The 25,002-nt window shown below is 34.9% G+C and overlaps 1 protein-coding gene across 4 annotated transcripts in view; it reads right to left on the reverse strand.

Moving 5' to 3' along the window:
- DPH6 (diphthamine biosynthesis 6) overlaps positions 1–25,002 on the reverse strand; it is a 185,785-nt gene that overhangs the window by 37,264 nt on the left and 123,519 nt on the right. For all 4 annotated transcript variants that reach the window (XM_036031478.1, XM_036031489.1, XM_036031494.1 and 1 more), the window contains exon 6: positions 14,109–14,170. In XM_036031478.1, coding sequence (XP_035887371.1) covers positions 14,109–14,170 — 62 coding nt within the window. The remainder of the gene's footprint in view (positions 1–14,108; positions 14,171–25,002) is intronic.

Below are 25,002 nucleotides of genomic sequence, written 5' to 3' on the forward strand. Positions count from 1 at the left end.
AGATGTGAATGACTAGGGTCATTTCATGGCTTATAAGAATGTCTGGGAGTCTGAGCACGGAAAAAGTAAATTCATAGTAAATGACAAGAAAATTACTTATGTGATACTATTTTTTTTCTGACACATTTATATAGATAAATATTCCATTCATAATAACCCAATTTGAATGCTACTGATGATTAAACTGAAAAGGTTAAGGGCATCGTGATTTCCTTGCTTAATTGTTTACCCCTTTAAAAGATGGTAATAATCATAACTGTAAGATGTTGTAATTAAATCAAGATTTTTCTTCTTTTAAACCTGCCTTATTTATCCATTAGTCATCTTAAAATTGAAAAAGAAGGAAAATGAAGTCACACTTCACCCTCATCCTGCCCCCCACCACCTAGAGAAAACTGTGAGGTTCATAAAATCCACCTCAATTACACGTTGCATCTATTCATTCACAGCATTTATTTGAGAGGTGTTTACTGAATATCTACTGTAGGTTTGGCATTGTTTTAAGTGCTGGGGTTAGCAATGACAGCGACCATAAATTATGCATAAAACAGCCTACAATCTGGAGATAGAGACAGAAAGTTAAACTAGCAGTTACAAAAAAGGGTAGTGATAGCTTTGATGGATGCAGGAGATGCTGTGGAATGTAAAGCAGGAGAACTAACTAGAAGGAACTCAAAAGACTTCTCAGAGTGAGTAAAAACTTAAGCTGAAATCTGGAGGATGAGGAACAGGAATGGCTAGAGGGAGTGAGGGAGGGACAGAGGGAAAGAGAGAAGATGGGAGAGAAGGAAAAACTGTTCCAGAAGGGACAGCATATGTTAAGTCCCAGAGCACGTGATGGGTCCTAGAAACTGAAATAAGTTTGGCATAGGTGGAGCATCACTAGAGCAGTAATAATGAGATGAGGCTGAAAACTGGAAAGAAAACATCTTATGGGGCTTCATAAGCCATACTAAGTCATTATCCTAAGGTCAATGAGAACCCATGGACAGGTTTTAAGAAGAAAACCTGATTTCATTTGTCTTTTAGAAACACTCTGGCTGCACAATGAAGAATGGGCTGGTGGTGGAGTAAGTCAAGAAGCAGAAAGAACTGAGAAGTTGCTGGAGAAATCTAGGCAGGAGGTGAAGATTTCCCGAACTGGGGAAGTAGCAGTGAGGATGGAGAGGAGAGGGCAGATATTTTGAGAGAGATGTTTTTTGGAGGCTGAAATGATGATTTCTTGAATAGAGAAGTGAGAAAAGCTTAAACAAAGAGAAAAGAGGAAAATTCCCAGCTGGATGGACGGTGGTTCAGTCTGCTGGTATCTCAGCACAAGTAGCAGTTTGCTGGACCAATGCCCTTATCCTTTTCAAACTTTATGTGGCACGTGACACCACTGACGTCTCGAATCTTTGCAATTACTTCCTCAGGCTTCCAGATACTAAATTTTCTAAACTATTGTTATGCTTCTCTGACTTCTCTCCCTCATACTGCTCCTAAATGATAAATATCCCTCATAACCGCCTCTGTAGGATGTTCCTCTCTCTCAGTTTGCTCCCTCGGACAGTTCATGTGCTCTGAGGCTTCACATGCCACCTTTGTGCTATTCTGCTGCTGCTAACACTAATGTCACTGCTACTTAAAGACTATTTGCTTTACGCCTTAAAGTAGAGAAAATGATCCTCAAAGTGACTTTTAATAATAAAAAATCATATAGGCTCTGAAATCAGAAAGATTTAAAGAATAAATTCCAGTTCTGCTACTTCCCAGTGACCTGACTTTGGGAAAGTAACTTATGGTACTCTCTAAGTGATTCCTCATCTATAAGATGTAAACATTAATTGTAGCAACTTCTCTTTTTATAAGATGATTAAGCAAAATCATACATAAAAAAGCATTTAGCACAGACTATGGCACTCAGTAAGCACTTCATAAATAGACAGCTTAACTGTGAAAAGAGGGAAAATGCATGTTGTGGTGAGGCACAGTGACAGCAGCATTGCATAAATGGTTACAAGCAGCAGTTCTGGAGACAGCCAGCCGTTGGTTAAACTCCTCTGTCACTTTCTAGCTGTGTGATCTTAGGCCGTACAAACTACCTGAGCCTCGGATTGCTGATCTGTGAAATGGAGATGATGTAGGACCTATTTCACAGGAAGTGCTGTCCAGCCCACAATAAATAAGAAAATAGCTACTAATTTTATTTTTCCCTTTTTCAGAGAGGAGAACTAGACTGATTTGCAAAGGTTATGTCATTTAGAACTAGACAGAAGCAGAATTTAAAGTCATGTCCTGACTCTCTACAGAATGATGATAGATAACAAACCTTAGGTCTCTTAAATGTGCTCCAAAGTCATAGTTTAAAAACATATGCCTTTGGTTTATGTTATCATTTAAAACTCAGTATGTTTAAACCCAAGCTTATCTGTTCCCTCTACAAATATATGTGCTTCTAATCTCAGAGTCATTATGCATAGACTAATCTTTTGATTCTTTCTTTCCCAGCTTCTGACAATTTGGTGCTAATTTCTTTTTAATCCTTTCATCAAAATCTTTCAGTTGTGTTCTCTATCCCTACTGTCAGTGACCTCATACTCTAAGCCCTCACATCTGTTTCCTGTGACAGAATTTTACACTCATTTTTCTTTCCAGTTTCTTCTCCCAAATCCATGAATACCGCAGCCAGACTAAATTTCCTGAGGTATACTTTAATAATATAAACCCCTGCTGTTAAGCCTTCTCTATCTTTTTATTTCCTACCTCAAATCGCCTGGCCCATCTCTAAAGGCCCATTAGGACTGGGTCCTAAATTCCCACCTTACATGTTTCTTATTAATCTACCAACACTAGTTCTTCATTTCTTTTACACCAAGTTCCTCATCGTCCCTGCATGTCTTCTTGCCAAGGTATCTTCATTCAAACTGGTTCACTTTGTTGCCGTCGTGCATGTGAATTTCACCCAATCCTTCAAACCAGTTTTAGTGCTACCCTTTCTGTGACATCACTCATAGCTACTCCAGGTCCTGTGGCCATCTTTCACCTTCCCCCGATTTACTAGACTCTACATTCCATGAAAAATTCAAAATCTTTGGCTTATTTTGTACCCCTTATAGCAATTACCATAGAACTGAGAACATAAAAAAATCCTTACCAGTCAATTCAATTGGTACCACACGAGACTGGTAATTAAGAGTTCAACTCCAACACACACTCAGGAAAATGTGAGGGACCTGTTCAAAGACGTATTGGAACGGCTGCTAACCATGGAGGACCTCCACTTCTTCCCTTCACTGGCACCAGTCGGTGGGCACTGCTGCAGGTCAGACTCCATAAGTACACCTTTCAGAACTTTACTCCCTTCCTCTACAACCTTCTGCTTTACTTCATTGTTTAGATAATTATTTCATCTCTTCAACAGTCAAAATCTTTTGCCATTTGGCTTCCATCTCCTTTTTCAGCTTCTTTAACCAGTTCTCAAAACATATTACAAACAATCTGGCCAGTTAACAACTCTACCCACCTTTTAAGTCCAGTATGGCTGTCAATTTACCTCAAAATTACTAAGCATTCTCTCAACAACATGTGATTTTTTTTCTTTGAAATTCTATGGCACATCTTTTTTGCTTTTCTTAAGAGTACATTTTATAATAGTTACTGGAAATCTCAACTATATTCAAAATACTCTGTTAGAGTAGGCAAGAGTCAGCAGAGATGTTCTGCCTACTCCTGACTCTCAAGGTCAGCTAAAATGTTCCTTCCCATAAAGTCGGCACTGTAGAGCAAGGCTTAAAATTCTGTCTCTCTCACCCACAATATCAAATCAACTTTGGTGAAGTTCTCATTCTCTTTTGCTTTTTGTTTAAGTGATAGTTACATGGGGCTGCTAATTGTGCTTTTGTCAGACCATAAGGAAGGAAAGTTAACTCATGTAGAACAGAGCTGGAAACAAATCTTTAAGCTTGAAATCTACATTACACTTATCCTGGTTTAGCTCTTGTAGCACCCAGTGAAGTGGTATACTCATTAAGCAGTCAATACACATCTGCTAACCACTGACTCAGACTAGAAGTCAGATTCCAGTTCTATGAGAACAGTCCTGGACAAGCAACCAAATCTATACATTCATTACTTTTTACATAATATGGTTTCACTCTTCCATCTGACAGACAATTTTTACTTAGGTTAAGAAACCTCTTTTTTTAATTATTTATTTTTAGAGTTTGGGGAAGGAAGGGAGAAAGAGAGGGAGAGAAGCATCGATTGGTTTGTCTCTGGCACATGCGGCAACTGAGGATGGAACATACAACCCAGGCATGTGCTCTGACCAGGAACTGAACCAGTGACCTTTCACTTTGCAGGATGACATCTAACCAACTGAGCCCCATCGGTCAGGGCTATATTAAGAAACCTCTTGCCCTGGCCCAGAGGAACGAGCATTGGCCTGAGAACCAAAAAGTTTCAGGTTCGATTCCCAGTCAGGGCACATGCCTGGGTTGTGGGCCAGGTCCCCAGTTGGGGGTGTGAGAGAGGCAACTGGTTGATGTTTCTCTCCCTCTCTTTCTCCCTTCCTTCCCCTTCCTCTAAAACTAAATAAATACAATCTTTAAGGAAAAGAAAGAAATCAGACCTACTTCCTCCCCCTACCTTTCCATTAAAGAAAAAAAAGAAAGAAATTTCTTGATTAAAGAGTAGCTACTGCTGGTAAAGACAGTGGACTGAATCCACCCATTTACTCTCATTCCCTTCTAAAACCTTACTGGAAAGTGTCATAAAAAGGCATAAACTCACACAGATGGAGAACAAAGGAGAGAATGTGACAGAATCAACCCATTTAGCAGAACAAGGTCCACTGAGTCCTAGGCTAACAACGGAGGATGCAGAGGACCAATCCAACTGACACAGTAGAATAACTCCTTCCTCTAAAACAACAGGGTGAGGAATTGGCAACATTAGGTATGTCAAGAAGTGAAGGGGGAATGAAAAGGGCACCTGAGTAAGAAGGATTGATTGGCAGTCTGTTTAACGAGCAGAGAGATCCTTAAATCCCTTCCCTCTTGACTGGCAACTGCCTCCCTTCCACCTGGCAGAACACGGGAGGTTTATTCTCCACATAAGAATTGGCCTGAGAAAACTGAGACACACATGAGGGGAGAGGCACTACACCACAATAAGAATAGAGGGATTCAATTAATGTATGTGCGTGAGATTTTGAGAACCCTACCCATTTTCCCTGCTCAACTCCAAGAAAATGCAACATGACTTCACTTCAACATTAGACCAGAGAAACCTTTTTGGGGGGGGAATCTAACAAGCTCAAATAAAATGAACGACCTAGCTTTACCTCCCTTGTGAAACTCAAGGTCAAAAAGCCTCATCCACACACCTGTGCTTAATATAAAGATGTTAAGCCAGGCTCTTAAATATGAGCAGAACACCAAAGATTAGCAAAAAAAAGAAAAATCCCTAAAATGAAAGCTAGAGACCAAAACAAGCAATACAAAAAACAGACTATGCAGGGGAGAAGAAAAAACAAAAACAGAAAATAAAAAAAACAGAAACAAAAGATATTACCTTATTATAAGGATAAAGCATTATACATTTTAAAAGACATTCAGACAATAAAAACCGAGCTTTTAGAAATTAAAAATACGATAGGAAAAAACCTCATTTGAAAAGTTTGAAGGTAAAATTAAGAAATTCTCCCAGAAAGGGCAAAAATGAATTAGATAAAAATTAGGAAAAAAGTGGGAAGTTAGAGCAGGGGTGTTAAACTCATTTTCACCAGGGGCCACGTCAGCCCCGTGGTTGCCTTCCAAGGGTCGAAATAATTTTAGGACTGTATAAGTGTAACTACTCCTTGACTAGGGGCAAGAAGTTCTACATTCGGCCCTTGGAAGGCAACCATGAGGCTGATGTGGCCCTGGGTGAAAATGAGTTTGATACCCCCGAGTTAGAGGATAATGGAGGGGAGATAAATGCCAGTGAATTAATTCAAGAAAATTTCCCAGAACTAATATTTTCAAACAGAAAATTCTACCTATCCCAGCACAATGGATATAAACACACACCCAAGTCACAGCACATAAGATTTTACAATTCTAGGGGCAAAAGAAATAGCTTACATACTCTCAGGGAGGAGATGGAGAAAGAAATAATTAAGGTCACACATGAACAGTCAGGAATGAGAATGACTTTGGGCTTCTCAACAGCATACCAATCTGTCAGGAAATAAAACGCTACTATTAAGATCCAGAAGGAAAATATTAAAAAATGGAATCCTATGACCTGCTAAATAAAGAACCAATTAAATGTAATAAAAGAATATAGACAAGTATAGATATGCACAGTGTCTCAAAAATTTACCTCCCATAGATCCTCCCTTAAGTTTTTTCTAGAGAATGTGCTTTATAAAAATAAGAATAAACAAAGAAAAGAAAGGCACTGGATCCAGGAGACAAGGGCTCCAACACAGAAAAAAGGTAAAGGGATCTGCAGAACTCTGGTGAGATGCCAGGATGACAGCCTTGTCACTGGCATGGATGGAAACTGGTCCCGAGTACACCAGGCCAGATGGCCCCAGAAAAGGCTTCCACAGGGAGAGGAAACCGAAAAAAATGAATATGATTGAACATCTGCATGAAAGTTTAGAAAACTGGCCATGAATATAGCATTGAATTAGTGATAAGTATATAGAATACAAAATAAATGGAGAAAACAATTATTAGCTCAAAGGAAAAAAATAAAAAGTTGTACAGGAAAGGTTTCTTACCAGAGTGTATCACATAACTCAGCTGTGAATGAGGTTCCACGGTCTGGTAATGTAAACACTGACCACAGACCTAACTGGAAGTACAATGTGATCGTGCGGGAAGATGGGAGGAGGGGGAGAGGAACAAGTGTGAGGGAGGCAAAGGGAGTACAGACGGCTACATCTGAGTGTTCTCGAGTGGGAAGTCAGCAAATACGGCTAAAACTTGGGGGGGGGGGGGGTCCATGACATTCTAATTAAGGCAAACACATAATTTGGAGACATGGAGGTAAATATCAAAATAATCAGCTTTGAGAGATGAAAGTCCAATGTTTTAATGGAAGAGGAAGTCCAATGTTTGAGAGGAAGAAAAGACTTGTTTCTACACCAAAATTTGAAGAACTAGTCTCGAGTATGAATTTTGGGAAAAGACTGTAAAATATCACAAAAATAGGAATGCTCAAACATTTAAAGAAACAGTCTTAAATCTTTAAAATGTGATACAGCTTGTTAATTAAAATTCATCTCCTTTCCTGAACAATATAAAAATAATCCAAGGGAGGAAAACACAAAAAATAAATAGAATCCATTGTTCATTTATCAGATGATAATTTTAGGAACATGCAGAAGTTTAAGAAGCAATGGCTACAATTATTCCATAGTTAATTTAGTTTAATAAATGTACTAAGCTTTAAAGTTGTTGTACATTTTGACCCAGAAATAAAATTATTAGGAATTTACCTAAAGAAAATAATAATCAGAAGTATACATAAAGATTTATTAGGAAAGATGATGAGCATATAATCCTAACATTATAAATAATTTTAAAATAAATAACAGAATAGCTTAGAAATAACAAATGTTTCCAACAAGAAATAATTTGTTAAATTTGTCATGATACATTAATATGTAGAATATGCCTATGATGAAATTTACACAACCATTAATAAATATATTTTCAAAGTAGATTTAGTTACATGGAAAAATAAACACAGCATAAAGTTAGGGGAGAAAAGGAGACAAATTGTATGTGTAGCTCAACCTAATTATGTAAACAAAATATGTACAAGTATTTAACTATGTGGACTTGAAATATCCATCATAGAATACATCGACATGTCAGTGTGCAGCACGGGGTAGAAGAACTATGGTTTTTTAAAATGCTTGCTTCTCTATATTTTATTACATCTCAAATTTTCAGCAATAGGCAGGTATTTTAACATTTAAAAAAATCTCTATTCCTTATTCCTATTTTTCTTGATCACAGATAAACATTTAAAAGTATTTAATGCATATCTTCTGTCTATGCTCTTGCAAAGGCATTATTATTTTGTGTGCCTATATTTTAATTTATTTCAATGTTGATTTTATCCATTCAGCACTTTGCTGTTATACACATATTGAGTATATTTTTCTAACTGAAGACTTGTCCCTCATGATGGGCACCTACCACATTTTAACTACTGGCGCTCCCAGGAACAGACATCCAGATTGACTCCAACAACCCTATCACCATCAAAATAACCCTGCAAAGGCTATTCTCACTAATGTCCCCTTATGGACTGACAGAGTTACTACTTTAAGGAGGATATGGATATGTCATCTTGGTATTTCAGTATTGCCCTCTACAATGGTAGTATCAATTGACATTCTTAGAGGGGTTCTGTAAATCTCTACCTGTCAACAATTAGCATTATCCAGCTTCCTCATTTGTGCCAACCTAGAACAAAGTAACATCTCACTCTTGCTGTAATTTGCATTTCTCTGATCACTGAATCAGTTTGAGCATCTCTTTATATTCATATTAGGTTTTGAGACATTCTTCTTTTGTGTAGTGGTTCTCCATAGCCTTTGCCATTTGTCTGGTATGATTGCTATCTTACATCTTGATATACACCAATTAACAATTCCTTGAGAGTTTTAAATATTATTCTAATTATGTTGTCTACCAGTTTTTATGTATTTTGCAAAATTTAAGTTTCATAATTATTCTTCAGTAATGACAAATTTTACTCATAATAGTAAATGTTGCAAACATTTACTGAACACTTGGAATGTGCTAGATACTGAGCTAAGCACCTTATATATCATTCCATTGTTATCATGTTTATTTTATACATGGGAAGCTAACTAGAGCAACATTTCAGGTAAGCAGTAGAGTCAGTATTTACACCTGGGCTCCTGGGTACAGAGGTAACAAGCATCTGACCCCATGGGGTCTGAACGAACTATGGAAAGGACTCCTGCCTTAAGGTATTATCTTCTCTCCACAACCCCTGCCACCAGGCTCTGTAATTCTCACAATTAAATATTGATTTCTGCAAGGGAAATCATTGTACATGAAAAGTTCTCTTAACCAAAACTCTTTTAATTCTTAGATAAAATATATGAAAGGGTTAACACATTACCTACATTGATTTATTATATTAAACGTCGTTACCCACCTTACATGAGGGGTGTATGAGAGGGAGGCTCAGGAGATTTGCACAGTGATATTTTAATGGACTCAGAATATTTTAATGAAAAGTCTTCTATTTTTTTAAAGATTTTATTTTTTTTATATTTATTTTTAGAGAGGGAAGGGATTGAGAAAGAGAGAGAGAGAGAAACACCAATGTGTGGTTGCTGGGGGTCATAGCCTGCAACCCAGGCGTGTACCCTGACTGGGAGTCGAACCTGCAACACTTTGGTTCGCAGCCCGCACTCAATCCATTGAGCTATGCCAGCCAGGACTGGCTCAGGAGATTTGAAGCCGGTGAACAAAGTGGGTTTCTCTACCTAATCTCCCCCCACCCCCACCGCCCCTACAAGTCCACAGGTTGTCTGTTTTCTGATTCCTTGACTACTGGGGAGAACTGGGTCAACAAACTGAAAAATGAATATGTGTTTGATCTTTTATCTCACTTAATGAGGTTAATACCATTTTCATAAAGATAAGGAGATACAGGCATTTCTTAAAATCTGATTCATCTTAGGCAATAATGCAAAAGATAGAATTCAAGATAAGTTGAAAAAAATATCCTCTAATTGCAGAGAGAAGATAGTGTTTGATGATTCATTTGCTTTTATATTAGAATCACTGCTCTCTTGGTACATCAGGCAATCAATCGATTGATTATCCTTTATAAGTATATGCAAAAATGAAAGGAAAAAAGAAGAGGGCAAAAAACTGGGGTAGCATGAGTTAAAACCTAGGTTGTGTCCGATAACCGCTGTGAAAGAGGTGAGAAACAAATTGCTAACTGTGTACAAATGTTGTTGGGTGCTCACTTCATACAGGGTTCATGGACATGCAGATTAGACTATGAAGCCAAAGAAAAAGACACTCAGACTGCTTCATATAACTTCCTCTATCAGAAAAAAATCATGTTAAAAATGTAAATTATTCATTAATATTCATCCATATCTTTAGAGAGATTATCACCATCCTGAGAAGATACTTGTCAAAGTCATCAAAAATAAGCATAGACAGGCTCTACAGTAAAGTTTCTTCAAATACTGCTTTTGCTCTTTGCTCACTCTCCCTGCCACTCCAGCGGTATGTATGATGGACTTCTCTCTTCTGTCTTGTACAGTCTTTTCTCTGTCATCCATCCTGTATTCTCTGGGCTTCAGTCTTAACATTTTATATCACCCTCCCTTCCGGTTCTTTAACTGACTGTGCAACTGTACCAAATCTACTGGTAAACCCATGTATTGTGATCTTAATTTCAGGTACTGTATTTTTAAGTTCTAGAATTCTATTTGATTTTTTTATATAAATTCCAAATAGCCCTAAAATAGTTCATAGTCCCACCTAATGACATTATAAAGTCTAAATCTGATAACTGGATTATATAAATATCCTCTGAGACTGTTTCTATTGTGTGGTTTTCTCTCAGTTTCTCTTATCTCATTAGGTTTCTTGATAAGCTTGGTAATTTTTGATTGCCTGCTGAAAACTGTATATGAAATATTTTAGAGATAATGTGAGGCTCTGAACCACTTTATCTTTCTCAAGAGAGAAATAAACAATAAGAGTAGGATTGGATTTCTTTAATTCAGTCTAGAACTGATATGATTCAGCATTGGATGTAAGTATTTGCAAGGACTGGACTACTTCCAGCTGCCTTTATTCCTAAGGTAGAGCCCATTCAAGAGTCCAGCTGAAAACTTGGAGTTAACCAGGTCTGCTCCACTCTGGTTGCCCTGAATCCTCATTATTGTCTCCATAGCCATATTAAGCTGTTGGGAGCCCTGCTCAGCTTCTCAGCTGGAGTTTTCTCTGCAACTTCTTCACATCCCTGGGTTATTATTTTTTAATTAGAAAGTGCCTTGAGGGGAAAGGAGACAATGTTCAAGGATTTCATTCTCTGGAATTTTGGTAATTCAAATTATGTCAGTTTTTATAATTCTTTAATGCTTTCCAGTATTATTTTTGTTTTAATTTCATGCAACTTTCCTAGTTTGTATTGAGAGAGTTTGTCTAATGCAAGTTATTCCATCAAAGCTGAAAATGATTATCTTGAATATCATTAAAATTAAAAACACAGATACCCTCTGACCCAGCATTTCCATTCTAGCGTCTTATCCTACAGAAAAACTCATTCATGCCCAAACACATAGGTATAATAATATTCATCTAGCATTTTATGTAATAATAAAATATTTAAAAGATATCAGTAAAGAATGAAGTCCATAAATAAAAAGGTTCAATATATTATTCATGTAATACAACACAATAATATTGTGGAGACAAATGACCTGAATTTTTATGTGTTAAAATGGAAGATGGAAAATAATGTGTATATTATATTCCAATTTAGGTAAAACTGGATAAACACATGTATATATATTTACATATGCAAAAAATGTTTTTGAAGAGTTACATAGGATACAAGAGTGGTTGATCTGGGAAAGGGCAGAAATACTGGGGGCTTGGATTCAGGAGAATAGTTTTCATTATGTATAGGGTTTGAGTTCATTTTTTACATATTATATGCCTGAAATTTAAAATAGACATTATTTAAGAGAAAAATAAAATATAACCTGCAGCCCTGGCTGGCGTAGCTCAGTGGATTGAGCGCGGGCTGTGAATCAAAGTGTCGCAGGTTCGATTCCCAGTCAGGGTACATGTCTGGGTTGCAGGCCATGACCCCCAGCAACTCCACATTGATGTTTCTCTCTCTCTCTCTCTATCTCCCTCCCTTCTCTCTCTAGAAATAAATGAATAAAATCTTTAAAAAAATATAACCTGCAAAGCACTACAAACTAGCATAGAAGAAAATGGCCGCTCAAAGGAGGTTTACTTAAGTATGAAAACATCACAGTATTAATCTCTAAGTTTAGAGTTTAAGGACAGATTGGACTTAGTCAAGTGAAGGAAAGACAAAGCAGAGAAAGGAAGAGGAGAAACATGGAAGTGTGAGGGGACACCCAACTCTTCGGAAACCATCAACAGTTCTAAACCGATGAAAGAGGAGTGATGTCTGAGACTGGCTATATTACAAGCCTCATTTTTCCCAAGGGCAGGTTGTGCCATGTTAAGAAGTTTAAAATTTATTTTGAGGCAATGGGGAATGATTCAAAAGTTTGTAAGGGAAATGTAATATGACCAGATTTGCAATTCACATGCATTATGATAGCAGTACTGTGGACAATGGAATGAGACGGCGTAAGGACGGGAGGAGGTAGACTTCAGCTGTAAGATCACAGACCCTAAGGTGGTGACAATAGGGATTAAAAGGGACAGATGATAAGATATTAAGAAGAGAATTAAAAGAACGTGGGGCCTTATTCATGAATAATGGATATGTGAAGTCACTTATTACCATTCACTTTTTTCAGCTTGGACAACTGAGTAGACAATGGGACCCTTCACTGCCAGGAAAGAAATGTTCAGTTCTGCAGCATTTAGAGGCAGCTGAGAGCACACAGGTCTGGAGCATATGAAGATAAGGAAGAACAGACTTAATTGTCATAAAAACAAAATTGGTAGTTGAAGTCATGGGGGTATTTAACATCACCACAGGAGGTGGAGGGATGGAGCCACAGCATATGAGGGATGGAATATATATCATAAGCCCCAGAAGTAAGCTAAGAAAATACTCAGAAAGGTTTCAGGAGTAGGTAGCACTGTAGAAGCCAATGTGTTGTTGGTATCGAGGAGCCAGAAGATGATGTATTGATCACTCTTTTAGAATTGCCGAGAGCTTGTTTAAAGATGTGGACATAAATACAATGCTGGCCATAGAACAAACTGCTGTAAGAACAGTGCAATCACAGGGGCATGGGAGGCAACCATGTCCATTAGATAGACTTAAATAAATGATACCAAATTTTCTAGAAATCAAAGACAATTTGTCATAATTATGTAAGCATTTCATTTTTATTTTAATCTTTACTATTTGCCTGGCACATATTAGGTGCTTAATAATGCATAATGAAAGAAGGAATGCATTAACATTTGGGGGATTTCTAAGCATTTGGTACATACTGATAAACCACAAAACAATCAAATACAAATAACTCAAAGGAAATGTAAAAGCCATAAATTTAGTGGAGTATAACTGCTGACAATTGACAACATAGCCATGAAATTATGCTGATGAATTAACAGTATAGGAGGGAAAATGATAATATTAAAGGAGATCAGTTTTTTCATAAAAGTAAGGTGATTTTCTTTCTTCCATCATGATTGTGGAATAAAAAAACTCTAATAATTACATTATTCTAGTTCATGAAACACTGACATACTATTCATAACATTTGTCCAAAACTCCAGGAAAATATGGGATGGGCAAAAGTAGATTTATAGTTGTAATACAAATGATACAATAATTAATAAATACTAATGCAAAAGTAAGCTCTGTGTTTCACATACTCACAACTATAACACTACTTTTACCCACACTTGTATAGTATAGTTAAGAGAAAACAGTGGAAATAACTAAATTTTTCTTTAATGTTTGAACACATTTAGGGTTTGACAATGATAAGGGCTAAGCAATTGTTACTTAAAGTCTTGGGATAATTTCTTTACTATTCTACAAATTAATTTTCTAATAGATGAAAGATTAAATTAGATATTCTCTAAATAAAGTTTCTACTCACATTTCTGAGTATAGCCTAAAATGTCCATTTTAATAAACTTTCTGACAAGACAATTTCCTCAGATACACCTTACTTTTTAAATCATGCCTACAAGCTGGCAATAATTTTTATAATTAATTTTAGACATTTTCATACCCACTAGAAGTTTAAGTTTTCATAAAAATATGTCATGAATGTATCTGAGTTTTTCTGGAATAAAATTGATTTCAAAATTATCATAACGTCACACTTTTTTCCCACCCTTTAGATGACTATATTTTGAGAAACAGGTAATATAAATTCCTACCTCTAAGAGATAAGGCTCCATTTCAGCCAGGGATTTTCCAAGATGCTTATCTGGATTTAAACCTGCCAAGAAAAGTTTAAATTTTTAAAATAAATATCTGATTAAAAGTTAAAGACATATTCCTCTCCGCTCACCTAGGTAACCAGTATGTATTTTAAATATCTTTGATCATAAAATAAAATGTACTTTGCTATTATTTACTTTCCTATTATTCTTCTTGGGTAACTGTTATTCTTGCTCCTGAAAAATATTTCCTTCCAATTCATTTCAGTTGCATTGTGTCAACTATGAGATGCATTTGTTTCAACCCGTTTTTCCATTTTTGAGGAATTGTAATTAGGTTAGAAAAAATAAGTATAATTTCAAGGATGTAATTGCTAACTTTGTCCAGTTACTCTATTCCCACCAACCACTTAAAGTTTTTTTTTATTTGATTTTAAAGAGAGACAGAAATGGGGTGCGGGGAGAAGAGGACGCTTCAATTTGTTGTTCCACTTATTTATGCATTCATTAGTTGACTCTGATAGGGGATCAAACCAGCAAACTTGGCATATTGGGATGGCATTCTAACTGACTGAACTGCGCAGCTAGAGCCCCGGCAACCACTTTTCATTTCAGTGTTTAAAATGAGTCAGTAAATGAAATACTTTGAAACAAACATCCATGCTACCACCTGGATTTAACAAGTATTACCATTTTGCCATATTTCCTCCACAACCATTTCTTAAAAAAATAAACAACATAATCATAATAGAATTTCACGGTATGTCTATCCCTAAGCAATCTCTTTCCCACTCTTTCTACATGGACAACCACTCTTCTGACGTTGGTGACTTACTTCCCAATGATGCTTCTACAGTCTTAGTACAAACGTACACATGTACCTAAAGCAATATTTGGCATTGCTCATGTACATGTATTTTTTATGAATAATTTTTAATTTATTTTTTCAATTCACAATGCTAATGAGATTTACTTATATTGATTACTGTGCCTCTGGTCCATCCAGTTTTACTGTTGTATTATATGTCATTATATGGATATATCAGAATTTACTTACCCCCTCTCCAATGGGTACTGGCTTCTTTTTTTTTAATCATTTTTTATTTTCAGTGACAGCTGACCTACATTATTATATTAGTTTCAGGTGTACAACTTATTTCTAATTTCTATTTTGACACTAGTACTTTTTATGCTGCAATGAACTGCTTTTATGTGAAATTACTGTGATACAAGAGAAAATATATACACACACACACAAAACACACACATATATACATATATATAAAATCTTAAGATTATTAGATATTATCAAATTGCTCTCCAAAGCACCCTTTCCAATTTGTACTTCCACTATCATAGAAATATAATTCCAATTTAACATATACAAAAATAACTCAAATGTTGTCAAACTTTTTAACTTTTGTAATCTGAGACATATGTGTGTGGATACACACGTATATAGATATATATTGCATTATATAGATCTATAGGTAGTGCTTTAGATACTGGTTTTATATTCATTTTCTGATTACTGTTAAAAGTAAGTACTTGTTCATATTTTATTTCCCATTCATTCAGGTTTTCACTTTGGTGACTTGCTTATTAAAATCATTTGCCCATGTTTATTGTTGCTTTATCTTTCATTTGATAACTTCTAGTTCTTGATATATTCTGAATGCCAATCCTTCATCATTATACACATTAGAAATATGTTCCTAGTCAGTGGCTTCTCATCACACATTTTTTTTTAAATTCAAGGAAGGTCTTCAGATAAACATAAACTTTTTAGTCTATAGTTGTCAGAAGTATTGTTATTTTAAGTGTTTCCTTTGTATTGTAATAAACCTTTCCCTGCCCAAGGTCACAATGTTAGTCCCTTATATTTTATTTTCAGTTTTAAATTTTGCTATTCACATTTAAACTTTAATCCATGTAGAATTTACTCCCAGCTATTCTGTATGGAGTATTATAACTGTGTCTCTCATTTGTGGATAATAACTACTGTTTATGGAATCCCTTCCCTGCTGAGGTACTAATGTACAGGCCACCTCTACCCAACACAAAGTTTCCATACATATGTAAGTCTATGTCATGTCACCTACAATTATTACTTCTGCATCACCAGTGCCACATATTGTACAAATGTCTGTTTTAATCTACACTAGAGACAGTTAGTTGGCCAATAACAGACTTTAATTTCAGAGGTTACAACTTCTAGTTATCTTTACCTTACATTAGCAAGAGAGTATGCTAATTAACTTAATGGCTGTTAGGAATTATTTTCCTTGTGAAATCTGTTGGGTTGGTCAAAGAATTCCTTTGTTTTTTTCCATACAATGGAAGCTCTAGTAGTGCTTAGTTGTTTTAATTTCATTCAAAACAATTTTGTTAGATTGTATTGTGACAGCCGTCATTATCAGTGTGCATTTAAAAAACATCAAAATTGGTGAAGTTTTGTGTAGTCAGTTTAATATTGAAGATGGAAGAAAATATGTAACGTTTTCAGTATATTATGATTTATTATTTCAAGAAAGATAAAAATGCAATTGAAAGGCAAAAAATGATTTGTGCAGTGTATGGAGAAGGTGCTGTGACTGATGAACTTGTCAAAAGTGGTTTGTGAAGTTTCGTGCTGGAGATTTCTTGCTGGATGATGCTCCAAGGTCAGGTAGGCCAGTTGAAGTTGATAGTGATCAAATCAAGACATTAATTGATAAAAATCAATATTATACCACATGGGAGAGAGCTGACATACTCAATATCCAAATCAACAAAGTTATTGGTGAAAATGAAAAATGAATCTTATTTTATGGAAAAAACTAGATGGACTTTTTGACCAACCCGTATTTATTTTAAAAACAAAGTATGTAGTACTTACTATGTCCAAGGCACTGTTACGAGTGCTTTACAAATATTAACTAATTGAATTCTCAAAATAATCCAGTAAGTAGGTACTACTATGGTCCTCATTGAACATATGAGAAAACTGAGGCACCAAGAAGTTCGGTGATTCTCCAAGGTCACCCACTACCAAGAAGTAAAATCTGGTTTCAAACCCAGGCGGTCTGTCTATGGGGCTCATGCTTTTCTTTAACTACCATTCTATGCTGTTTCTCTGTGGTGGGCTAAGGAGGTTTCCATCCATACCTCATTTGTTCAGATTTGTTTAATGTTTTTATGATCATACTTCTTAAACATGTGTATTAGAGTATGAACAAACACCAAATTTTATAAATACTTTGTCCATATCTGCTAGATGTGTTCCCCAACATCTTTATCAATACTAGATCTCATTATTATAAATTTAAAACTTTTGCCATTCTGGTAAAGAAATTGATATTTATTTACTGGTATTTGTGTATCTTTGATTTTGTATGATTGAAGTTTAACATGTTTTTCATATATTTGTGGTCAGATTTATAAACTTATTTTTTACTGTAAATTGGTTGTTCATATTCTTTGACCATTTTCCTAATAGACTGACTACTCATCCTCTTTAACTATTACTGAAACACTAGTCCTGTGCTTGTCAGCTGGGTTTCTTCTAGGGTTTGCCATTTATTCTATGAATTGGCTTACTGCAGAATCCTTACTGGTTATCAGTGTTTTACTCCTGCTAGAGCTTGTCAGGTATTTGGCAAGTTGGGGGTCTCATCAAAGTGTCAGGTACTCATTGTTGTTTTCACGTTTTCTCCCTTCTCACTTTCAAAAATGTTACTCTTACTTGTATCATTTCCTTCCCTCTTCTTTGTGTTTATTCAATTGCTTCTTTATTTCTAGGTTCTTGATTTAAACACTCAAGTCATGCATTTGTACACATTTCTTATTTTTTTAAAACAGAAGAATCTAAGTCCTAAATTAGCTGCAGCCCAGAAGACTTGAAAGTGACACTTTTATTCTCATTCAGTTTTCAATATTTTGTGAGTTATTTAGGATTACTCTTGTGTCAAAATGTGTTTATTTTCACTATTTTTTGTTTTCCAATTCGATTGCATTGTGGTCAAGAATACAGTCTTTACTGTGACAGTTCAGAAAGTTCAGTCAAGTTCCTTTGTGATTTAGAACGTGGTCAAATTTTATGAATGTTCTATTCATGCTTGAAAAGCATGTTCTTTATCTGTTGAAAGCAAAATTCTGAATCCAAACACACAAAACCAATCATTAATTCTGCTGTTCAAATCTTCTATGACCTTATTGGTATTTGGTTTCCATAAACCATCAGTTTCTAATAAATGGTGGTCAAATCTTTCATTACGATTTTGGTTTTAAAAATTTCTTATAATTCTGTCAGTTTTGCTTTATATATTTGAAAGCTACATTGTTATATGTATATAAAATCTTAATTTCTAATAGTTCTTGATGAGATTATTCCTTTTATTAAGAAGTAGTGACCTTTCATCACCATATGTGACTTTTATCTTTTATTCTATTTGTCAATATTACAACCTCAACTTTCTTTTGTTAATATTTTCCCATCATTTATTCTTAAATTTTCTGTATGTGTTTTTAGATGTCTCTTGTAAACTATATATAATTGGATCTTTAAAAAAATTATCCTGTCTTACAAATACAACTTTAAAGATTTGATATTAACTATTTTACATTTTCACATTTTACATTATAAGTCTGGACCTGCTTCTATGATCTTACTGTGGATTTTCTGTTACACCAAGTTACATGTATATTTTTCCTTTAATATTTTCTGCCTCATGTTGCATTGAAAATAATTTGTCTGTTTGCTCTGCTGATTAGAAGGCTATAGACTGTATTTCTATTCATTCAGTAATCAGCTGTAATTATTTTATTTTTTCTCCTCACCAGAGGACATGTGCATTGACTTTTAAAGAGAATGGAGGGAGAGAGGAAGAGAAACATCAATTGGTTGTCTCTCGTCTTTGCCCCAATGGGGACCATGCCTGCAACTTAGGCATGTGCCTTGACTGGGAATCAAACCAGTGACATTTTGGTTTAGGGATGATGCTCCAGACAACTGAGCCACACCAACCAGAACATCACTTTAATTTTTAACATACATCCAAAACCACAGTATTTTAATATAAATGTATTAGCTAAAAGTTCATAAATCTAAGGATTTATGTTAGCATCCCTTTGATCAAGAGAAATTATATTTTAAGTAGACATTAAATAAGCTCCACAATTTAAGTTATTATTGTGTTAAACTTTAGTTCCATTATTTTGTGCAAGAAAAATTAAGCTTACCTGCATATTTTACAATGTCTATGCTCAACATTCACATTCATTTCTCCTGGAATTCAATCTATTTCTAATCTGAAGTCCGTTCTTTATTTTTCACTGAAGATCTGTGAATGGTGAGCTCTCCTAGTTTTGTCATGTCTGAGAATGTCCTGTTTCACGCTCACCATTATATAGTAGATTAGTTGTAAAATATTACTTCTTTAGGCACTAGTTGTTCCTAACAAGATGTCTGCTGCCAGTCTAACAGTGGTTCCCATATAAGGAATCTTTGTTTTCTCTGTACTAGACTATACAATTTTCAATTTACCTGTGACATTCTATAATTTTAATACAATTTGTTTAAGTGTATGTTTATTGTGATTTATACTGCACAGCACCTAATATGCTCTTTCTAGTAGAAAACACCTATCTTTCTTCAAGGGTGGAATGTTTTCAACTATTATGTTTGTAAACATTGTTTTTGTGCTTTTACTTCTATTTTTTTCTGTAAGATCTAATATACAAATATTGCAATTTCCAAATATTCTCCATATTTTCGAACTGCTCTTTCATTTTAATTTTTCTCTCTCTCTGTCACTTCCTGGGTGAAGTACTTTTTTCTGCTTAATTCACTCTTTCTGATTTGGCTCCCCTAGAGTTTATTTTGCCCACTGAGGTTTTTAAATGACTGTTTTGTTTCTAAAATTTCTATTTAGTTACTTTTCACATCACACTATTGCTGTTCCATACTGGGTGATTTACTCTTCTAATCAATTGCTTTTTCTTTAATGGGTATCATGCTTTTCTTTATCTTTTCGAGGTTCTCCCACATATGGAGCACTTTCAGTCTGTTTCCCCACAGGAGTGTGATCTCCCAGTGTAGCTCCTCCAGTTCCTTGATTCTCATATACACCTCAGTCACATAATACACACATATCACACTACGTATTCAGACACTGTGTTACACATCATTAAAATCATTTTAAAAGCCTTTCATGATTGAATCTAAGAATTTATGTTTTGCATTCTCTATAAGGATCAGGGAGTAAATAAATGCCCAGTTAAAAAGGATGAAAGAAATGTAAGAGCATACACTTTACAGAGATGGGAACTGAAAAATCAAACTGATGATCTCATTTTTCTTGTCATCTTTTAATTCATTGTAGAATCATCAAACCCTGGTTCAGAACTGGTAAAGTACAGAAATAACTGTACATATCATTTCAGAGATGGCTGTATTCCATGACGGATAAGCTAATTTGGCTTGCCTTTAGACAAGTCAGTGAAATATGTAAACAAACGCCACACCGGGCATAGTTTTTTCAGATGAATCTGTGATCGTCATATAAGTATACCTTTGTAAAAATTGGGGACCTCATGATCACTCCCCATATGACATGCATTTCAGATTGTTTCTATAAAATGCAGGGAGGGAAAAAGCAGGTTTACGGTTGTAGTATACAAAACACAAAGTATACTCTTGTATTATTATTTACTAACATATTATTTTCCATATGAAGCAACTGTAAACCTACTTTTGCCTCACTCTGTATTTTCTTGGATAAGACGCAGAAATCCCTAGCAGTTCAAGCTATTGTTCTGGAAAAATCAGCAGCCTGAAGCCATTCTGATCTCTAAGATTTCTCCTAAATCAGTTGAAACTATTACATGTGGGATGATATCAATCAGGGATGTGGTAGAAAGATTACTCAACCTACCCCAGAAATGTTCAGATATGAAGCTTTTCTCAAGAAACTATTTATTGCTTAGAACACTGATGATTCCATAAATACTAAACTACATTCAAATGAAAACTCTTTGTAGTTTATTTTTATAAATATAATGACTGATTGAATATGTATTTTTCTTACACTTCACGTATATTTTTTCACAAGTTTCCTCATTTGGAAATGGCATTGTATGCACAGTATATATAATATTTACTTTCTCTAAATGGAACAAGACAATTATTAGTATAATTACAAAATCTGGAGAAACAGATCACTTTAATATAAAAAACTGTTAGCTTATCTGTAACTATGAAGTTCAAAGATGTTCGTCTTTCATGTCATACATTTTGGTTTTGGTATTTTCTAATCTGGTATTTGGTGTTATCTAATTTAACCATTTGATATGCATGGAGAATTCAGACACCCAAGATTCTTCATAATTGAGAATGAAATTTTAGGGTCAGATTAGCATCAGTAAAATATATTTATCATTGGATTGTTTTTTAATTTTATACTTAAATGGTAGATAAAAATATTTAAAATAGTGAAGTCAATCTTTGAGTTAAAATTTAACACACAGCTTAGACAACATAAACATCTTCTCAGTTTAATTTACTGGTGTTACCAATAAGAATCCACTTATGTTTCTAAGCACAACTACAAAAATGAAGCTAATATACCAATATATTTGTTCTCAAATGTATCTATTAAATGGAATAATTTTACAGTATCAAAATATATACCTCAGTAATTTTAAAATCCATCTTACACATTCAGCCAACTTTTTAAAATGTTTATTGATTTTAGAGAGGAAGGGAGAGACAAACATCGATGTGAAAGAGAAGCATTGATTGGTTGCCTCCCATCCATGCCCCAATTAGGGATTGAACCAGTAACCTAGGTATGTGCTCTGACTGGGAATTGAACCTCCAACCTTTTGGTGTACTAGATGACACTGTGACACTCCAACCACTGAGCCATCCAGCCAGGGCCATTCACTCCATGTTTAAGTTGCAGTGTTTTAACCAGCAAATGCAGCTAGCCCAATAGACATAATCTTCTCTCACTTTAAATTAACCCCTGTATCCAGACCCAATACAATTTCAGTATAATTTGAAAAATCTCCTAGTTTTTGTAACAGCATCATACCCATGTTATATTATATAAAACTGTATTTATCTTACAACCCTTTGAGGGACTGTGAAAAGTTTATGAAAAAGCCATAATGGTCCATGGGCTTTTTCAATTCAATTCAACTTTATCTAAGAACTTTAATTTATTCTTGTGCTTTAAAAAGATGGTTCATTTTTTAGATTCATTCAATTTAGATGCCTCTTTTCTAGAAGCCTGGGTCATGGATAGATATTAACTGTGCTTCATCAGAACCTAGTAGTCTGTTCGATTTCCCTCCTGAATCAGTCAGCTGTGGAATGTGAGCCTCAATGACTCTCTCTCTTATGAAAACCTTTATAATCATTGAGATGATAACATTTATTAACATTGATATAAATATCAGTATCAAGAATTATCAGTATTAATACAGATGATTACAATCCAGAGAACCCAGGATGATGTCATATTTAGAGTATATTTTAACTCAAGTATATAAGTTACTTTAAGTTAATAGCAAAATTTTCTCCAAAGTGAAGAAAAAATTTACTGTAAATCCTGACACCTAACCATTTAATCATATCTTATAGACATTCCTTGATGGGAGCAGGGTGGATGAATAAACCCACAACAAGACCTAGGCACTGAATAACTCCATGCAGAATTAAGAAATTAATTAGAAGGAAGAACCATAATTTGCAGAGCTGACATCTATTTTACTTTACTTGCATGTATCAATGGGAAGCAATTACAATTCAATTAAAATATTCAATTTTATTACTTTACTGACTGACCTTGAAGTTAATGCCTGTTTTATTTAATTGCATCATCTATGAATAAATGTTAGCCCTATGATGTTATGCCCCATTATTTTCAATGCATTTTTCAACTTCTCAACTGAATTATATCAGTCAATTTATTATCTACTGTCATCGAGGCAAGTGGAGGTTTATTTCTTCAGGACAGCCCAATATATGATACGAGAGAAAGATCACAAAATGTTTGATAATGCTATTTTGAACAGAGTCAAGTAAAATGAATTGTGTCCCCATTTCAGCTTTTGTAGCTTAGATTTTTACTATAAAATCAGTAGGTGATATTAGAAAAGGTATAATCACTCTAAGAAGTAATTTCCAGTCTGCCTACAATTCCTGATAAATTCAATGCAGACAGCAACGGAACACCCCATGTATGTTCGAAAGTTAACACATACACACACACTTAATAATCTCTTTTTATTTCTACCTGGCTCACTGGCCACCAGAACCACATGATTTCATTAAAAAAGTTCTCATGGTTTTGTTGGTAAATATAAGGTTTTTCTTTTTGGTTCCCAGACTCTAGTCAAGCACACTGCTTACTATTCTATAATTGAGGATTTAAGAAATAAAATGACTAAATTTGTGTTTAAAAGAACGGATAAGAAAGATTACATAATCTCTAAAGTAAAAATGAGGTCACGTGTTTTGCAAGCTATTTGTGGAACTTTTTAATTTAAATTTCCAAATTGTTTTATTTCTACAATTAGGTCACTATATGCTTACCTATCTTAGAGGTTATGCTAGGACCCATCTGAACATGTAACTGGTTTCTGAAATCTATGAACTGTTATTTCATTTAGTGTAAGTAACAAAGGAGATTGAGGTTCTTTATGGATTCACTTTTAAGATCCATGGCATCCATGAAATGAATGACCAATAAATCATATGAAGTATAATTGTGCAGTTAATGATAATCAATACTTTCTGGTGATAGCCCAAATAGTCCTTTTTTTAACCTTTAAAAATACTATAAAGTTTTAATATGTAAAAAATAAATAAAAAGTAGAAGAAATGTTTCAAACAGACATTTTTAAAAGAGGAATCTGATATACTTATTTTAGAAATATCTTCCTAATCTTTCATATTAGTTTTCAACAGGATGAGCACTGTAAACCAAAAGAACAGCAATATGAGGCTGGAGTGTCTGCAGGGGTGAAAGTTGAGGTTAAAAAGTGACAGAAAACAGATCCTACAGAACCTTGTGTTTTGTTTTAAAGAATTTATACTTGAATGTAAGGTCACAGAGAAGACAGAGAAATTCTAAGCAGAGGAATGGCACGATCCAATTTGAATTTTGGAAAGATCATTCCTTGGCAGGAAACGAGACTGAAGGTAAGAAGGCAAATAAGGGTCTGCTGCAACAGTTAGTGAGAGGATACACAGACAAGGCAGTAGGTATGAAAGGAAGACAACATAGTTGAGAATGACATATACTAGGTAGAATATATAGTAGCTGCTGATGAACTGTGCATGGGGAATATGGGAGAGAGAAGAGGCAAGGATAACTCTCAGGTTTCTGACTCGAGCTGACTTAAAAGGTGGTGGCCACCAAGCACGATTTATTTCAAATATAGAAAAAGTAGAACAAAAGAAAGCTTGGAGCATATATTTGAGTTTCCAATGAATCACCTAAGAAATCTAACTGGCAATTAGGTATATGGAGTTAGAGCCTAGCATAGAGGTCTGGGCTGGAGATACTAACATAGAAATAGAAGCCATGAGATAAAATTAATTAAAAAGAATATGTAAAGTGAGAAGAGAAATACAGGAAAGAGCTTTGATGAATATCAACTTTTAATGGACACTATAGTCAGAGAGCTGTCCAAAATGAAAATCTGATCTGATCATTTTATTTTAAAATCCTTCAGTCATATTCCTGCACAAGATAGTTACATGAGCACTAGCATCTAATTCTTTTCTTCCCATGATGGTTGATGTTATGTGTCAACTAGAGTGGGCCATGGAATGCCCGGATGAAATGCTGTCTCTCTGTGAGTCTGTCTCTGAGTGTGGTTCTGGATGAGATTGGCATCG

This window comes from Phyllostomus discolor, chromosome 1, assembly GCF_004126475.2.
Source record: "Phyllostomus discolor isolate MPI-MPIP mPhyDis1 chromosome 1, mPhyDis1.pri.v3, whole genome shotgun sequence".
In the NCBI taxonomy this organism is placed as follows: Eukaryota; Metazoa; Chordata; class Mammalia; order Chiroptera; family Phyllostomidae; genus Phyllostomus; species Phyllostomus discolor.